The sequence below is a fragment of the Quercus suber genome, unplaced genomic scaffold, assembly GCF_002906115.3.
Source record: "Quercus suber isolate HL8 unplaced genomic scaffold, Cork oak 2.0 scaffold_508, whole genome shotgun sequence".
In the NCBI taxonomy this organism is placed as follows: domain Eukaryota; kingdom Viridiplantae; phylum Streptophyta; class Magnoliopsida; order Fagales; family Fagaceae; genus Quercus; species Quercus suber.
The window spans coordinates 339,544-345,256 of record NW_027069957.1 but is presented as its reverse complement, the minus strand read 5'-3'; the positions used below and the strand labels follow the sequence as shown (position 1 = coordinate 345,256).

The 5,713-nt window shown below is 35.4% G+C and overlaps 1 protein-coding gene across 1 annotated transcript; it reads right to left on the bottom strand.

Annotated features, from left to right (window-relative positions):
* Positions 1-1,731: 1,731 nt before the first annotated feature.
* LOC112000333 (uncharacterized protein At4g28440) lies at positions 1,732-5,012 on the bottom strand. The gene is made up of 2 exons (XM_024032441.2): positions 4,616-5,012; positions 1,732-2,222 (listed from the first exon to the last, which is right to left on the bottom strand). The coding sequence occupies exons 1-2, from the start codon at positions 4,884-4,886 to the stop codon at positions 2,032-2,034; spliced, it is 462 nt and encodes a 153-aa protein (XP_023888209.1). The 5' UTR covers positions 4,887-5,012; the 3' UTR covers positions 1,732-2,031.
* Between the last annotated feature and the right edge of the window lie 701 nt (positions 5,013-5,713).

Sequence of the window (5,713 nt, the reverse complement as noted above, 5' to 3'; positions counted from 1 at the left end):
ATCTTATTCTTTCTCCTCAGATGTGAGGGAAAAATTAAAATTTTGAGGGGCTATTGTGGGGGGAAAAGGGCCCAGTCTAACATAGTGGGCCGAGAGCCCATATGAGGGCAACTGTGCGACCGAGAAGAAGGAGATGGTAAGGGCAAGCCCCATCTGGAAGTGGGACCCTCAAAGGGAAGAGTAATTACAATCCGAAGAGGTCATCTTCTGTCCGAGGAGGTTATATTCCTCCGACGCGAATAGTATAGATCAATTAAACGTATAAAAGGTTAAGATGATCTTCCGAGGACTCCTCCTGATCAAGATAAGTTCTGAGTACACTAGGAGACAATAAGGATAAAGAAATATCTAAAGGGAAAGCTGCTACCACCGTATTTAATGCTCTGAAGCAACTTTTCTGGCCGCATTTATATGGAGAAGACCCCTGAACAGTGTATCCTTACCTACCGCCACTCACACAGAGCTAAATGAGATGCTTGATATGACATATACTCAAGTAGACTCACGGATGAGGTACAAGTGGACGATGGAGATGAAGAGAAATGAGGTTATATAAAGGAAAGAAGCTCCTAACAAGGGAGGGGGGGGAAAGAAAGAAAGAAGAGAGAAAGGAACTTTGTTGTAACTCTAAGATTTGTATTCGCCAGATAATCAATAATATAGCTCTTCGGATATCCATTCTTTACGTGCAAATTCGTGTTGGTTTGTGCTTAAGGGTTGTGATTCGTTGTTGTTAAACCCATACTTAACCTAGCTTTTTCACCCATATTCTACAAATTCATTATTTTGGGCTTGGGCTACAAATCCTAACCCCACAATCAATAAGTCCACTTGGTTGTTAGAATGAACTATTTCTCTTTATCCATAAAAATACCAATCTCGAGCAATTGTTTCCACAAAAAAGGTGAATTATTGGTGTTGTAAAGATGATCATGGAGGGTCCTATGGGCTATGTAATCACATACTAGCTGGGATCATCTTAATTATTGCTATCATCAAAATATCTCATCAAAGAAATGAGAGAAGGAGATAGAATATTATACTAACAAAGGCCCCTTGTAGGACAGTTGAATTGGTCAATGACACCCTTCCATTACATGAACAAGGATAAGGTGGAGATGCACGACATTGTCAAATTTCAAAATACGTTTTGAGGGGAATTCCATTTTATCTTATTATATGCTTTCTCTTAAATCTAGCTTCGTGGTAAGAAATTCAAACTTATTTAGATTTGAGGAAATGAAAGGATTTTGTTATCAGCTTTGCATCCCAGAAGCAGAGGAAAACACTATTGCATTTTAACGTGGCCATCTAATTTTTTTTATAATTAGTTTTTACATATGTATATTTGTGTTCACTTTTCCGTATTTTCAAAATTACCCTTATTATTTAGTTCAAATTGATTGATCTAATAACAAAAATTAAGGACAAAATAATATTTTGACAAATAGTTAAAAGAAAAATTAGAGAAAAAAAAAAAAAAAAAAAGATAAGTGATAAAGTAGTCCAATGAAATTAATTTCCAAACATAAGTCATACTAATTATATATATATATATATATAAAGATATATATATATATATATTTATATATTCATATGAACATAGTCCAATTTTATTTAATGTTACTCATGATTTTAGAATTTACTATCCTTGGTCGATGCCGCTTGTACATAGTGCTTCATAGAGAGTGCAAATACATGAGCATCAAAATGATTCAAGTCTAAAAGATATGAGAAAAACTCTGACCCAATGATCTTTAATCATATCAAACACTAGTTCATATTTTCATCATAAGCAGGGAGATCAAGCTGTCCCTGTAAATACCTAACAAAGCCCTACTTGTCATGGTAGTCATATTAAAAGGGGAAGAACACTAGTTCCAGTTTTAAAGGCATCCGTAAACCAATACCAAATTACATATTCCAAAAGATAAGATAGAACCACATATACCAGGAATTAGAACCAATCATATGCTTTAAAATTCTGAAGCTACTCTTTATCTCTAATTATCAGCTGCCCAAATATCCCAGTCACTCCTCCACAACATTCACCAGTTCATATTCAACTTGAGATAGATTGTTATCCTCCTTGACAACAAATTTTGCAGGCTCAGTGACCTCAACCCGACCCCATTTGTCTACTGCTAGCCTCATAGATCCCTTAAACATATCAATCTTTGCATTGCGGAGAATAACTGTTGCACCGGGCTGCATCAAATCCACTGGGGAAACAACAAAGCCATCAACATTAGAATATAAAATATTAAACCTAATAAAACCTTGTTAGTATAACCAAAAATAAAATAAATTTTACATCCATTAGATTTGATTTGCTCTTAAAGTTGAAAAGAAACACCACTGTTATCTTCAGAAAAAGGGTATCATTTTTTTGTGAACATTAATTCCAAATTTCTCGCAATTAAAGCAGAATTTAACAGAGTAAGACTGATAATTCAGATTGTCATACTAAGCAAGGGGTATAAATTGGCACAATTAAAAGAATAGAATATAATTTATCATAGGTATAAAAAAACTATTATGTTCTATTTTTTTGGACTTCTAAGTATATTTTAATATCAGAAGAACTTAATGAGATTATGAAAAACACTATCTAGAATTCAAGTTTTAATCATCAGGAAAGTCTAAAACATGATTGCAATATCACTATCATACCACTATGATAATTAAGGATCAGGTTTGTTTGGCATACATGCCCCAGGAAAATTAAAGCAGAGCATGGAGGACTGACAGCAAATGAAGCTCTGTCATAAAGACATCTGTTGTTAACCCAAGAAAGCAGTGACAAAGGAAATTATCTTTTATTAAAAAAAATACCATTTTCATTTCCACACCGCATCTCAATCCTTTTGTCAATGTAAGATTGCACATCCATATCAAAATGGTGGTTAGCAGGCACAAAAAACAGCACTCAACAAAATCCCAGAACAGTAAACATCTTTTCTGAATAACTAAGAACTACAATTAGACAAAACACCAGGTACCTATTCTGACCATATGAATGCAATATTAAAAAAATAAATGGGACATGATTTTCTAAGTAATTTCAATACCACCAAGTAAGATATATTAAAATGTTCCATTAACATTAACAATCAGAGGGAAAGAATCTAGCAATCATATAATACCTAGACAACTACTTTAGATTGTAAAAGGCTACTCAAGGAAATGGGAAAGTATTTATGATATTATTAATTTACAAAATAAATAATCGCCGTCCAGGATTGAAGACTAGGGAAAATAAGGCATTAGAACTCAAAGAAAGTCAAATAATGTAACACAATAATTCGAAAGAGGAAACAGGCGCCACATTTGAAGACATCGATTATAGATTCATAGGTTTGTTTTTTACATGTAATAAATTTTATTAGAGAACAAAATGGGACATAGCCCAAGAACACAGGATGTATACCTATCCAATAGGGTAAGACCTAAAGTTACAAAGAGCTAAGAATTCCAAGATAGAAGAACAATTAAATTAACCCCAATGCTCCTAAGCCAATCACAAAGATACCTTTTAAAATTTTAGTAATAAGAATAAAACCTACAATTGAAGTAACAGTGATTCCATCCTTCAAAAAACCTAGAATTATGTTCCTTCCAAATGCAACACATAAGACAAAGAGGAATGGCGTTCCCAATGTCTAAATTTGGATGGTCCTTAAGACCAGCCTGCCAACAAGTTCGGAGTCCTTCACAAAGTAAGGCATAACCCAAGAAACTTGAAATAATTAGAGAACAACATGCCAAAAATTCATAGAACCCACAAAACAGTTAAAGGTTATCACAATTTAAACTTGTTTTTCATATAAGAAAAACAGCACAAATCCCTAGTACATGGGAAGTATACAAAAGAAAAAAAAAATGCAACAAATTAAGACCTAAAATTACAAAGATTCATGGGCTCTAAAAGAGAAGAACAACAAACACCCCCAACATTCCTCAACAAATAAAACAAATACCTAAGAAAGCAAAGTTTCAAATGAAGCAAAGATTACCACAATGGAAACTGTTGTTGTACTTTGCAGGAGTAAAAATTTAGACAAGGATTCAAAGAGAAGAGAGAAAAGAGGAATGGAGAGGGGAACAGAATTGTGGAGTGGAAATAAAGCCAAGAATCCGTTATCTTGTCCTCCATTTTCTCACCAACCAAACAGTAAGAAATCATGAAACCAACCCCCAAATTTTTAAAATAGACCAAAAATAAAACCAATTACAGAGGATACTTTATTTCAATCATTAAAATTGCATTTATTTTTCATAATCCCAAAAATAGAAATTCACTTATCAAACCAAAAAATAATGCAATCAACAAGAGCCATAAAAAACAAAAAATAAAATCAAACAAACAAACACCAAAGAAATGAACAAAGATCAAACTCAGGGTAAAAACTAACAATTGTACTATTGGTGTAAAAAAAAATAAAATAAAAAATGGTGCACACAAGAGCTTGTAATCAACAGAACTCTTTATAATCCAAACAACAACATGACTTTGCTCTACGCAAAACAGACAACATCTTCATTTCTCAGATTTTCTAAGCAGCCAAACAGAAACTATCGAATAAAAAAAAAGAAATGGGTGAGAGAGAGATACCTTGTTCGTTGCGGGCAGTGAAGACGATGGTGGCAGTCTCATCACCGACGAGGCACTCGGCGATTCGAGTGTGGCGGAGGTGCTGTGAAACAGAGCGGCCCTTAGCCAAGACAGTGTTGGAACTGACGACCTTGACGACGAGAGTGTGGCCGGTGGTGCCGGGCTTCAACTGGTCGACCTTCTTGAATTCCGGCTTCCTCAGCGCTGGCTTCGCATTGCTCTGCTGCTGCTCCGACGGTGGTGGTGGTGGTGGTGGTAGTGGCGTCGCCATGATGATTTCTCAAACCCTAACCCTAATTCTGATTCACAACCCCAATTTGCAAAATAAGAAACTTGTGCGTATGTTTTCTCTCTCGCTGCTTTCGATCCCTTTCTCTCTTCCATGGGTTTTAGTATTTATATTTGATCAAATATTAGTTTTGGGTTTGGGTTCTGATCCGACGCTTCGTATACAATGCACGCAATTACTGTATTTAGGTGCGCCTGTGCCTCTTTGATTGTCCACTTTAATCTATGGTTATTATTTCTCTTCTTTTCGGAAAAATTACATTTTATTAGGGTCTGTTTGGTTCGCATAAAATAATTTTTGAAAAATAGGCTATTTTTTGGAAATGTTATTTTCGAGAAAAGAAAATATTTTTAGGTATTTTGTTGTATTATAAAAATTGTTGTAGAAAATATTTTCATGTGATTGGTTTTATTCTGAAAATACTATTTTCCTACAATTTTTTCATATTTTCTCACAATCCAAACAAATTTTATCACAAAAAATTTCAAAATCACAGCAAACTCCGACAATCAAAAGCATAAACAAAACCAAAGAAAAAAAATATCAAATCTAGTTAGAGGCGATGGGTTCTGGGTTCGCATCGAAGACGATCGACTACTAGACTCGATGGGTTCTGGGTTCTGGGTTTGATCGGCGACTGGGTTCAATCGGCGCGGTGCTTGAAGTTCAATCGGCGACGGGTTCTGGGTTCGCCGATGCGAGATCAAAGGCGAGATCACGAGATTGAAGGCGATCAAAGGCGATCACCGGCGATCGAAGGCGAGATCGGCGCGGTGCTCGGGGTTCGCTGGCGACGTCTCCGGCGTGAT

Coding starts and splice junctions, on each gene's coding strand:
- LOC112000333 (XM_024032441.2), bottom strand. CDS start 4,886: ATGGCGACGCCACTACCACCACCACCACCACCACCGTCGGAGCAGCAG. Junction 2,223..4,615: donor CACTGCCCGCAACGAACAAG/GTATCTCTCTCT, acceptor TTGTTTCCCCAG/TGGATTTGATGCAGCCCGGT.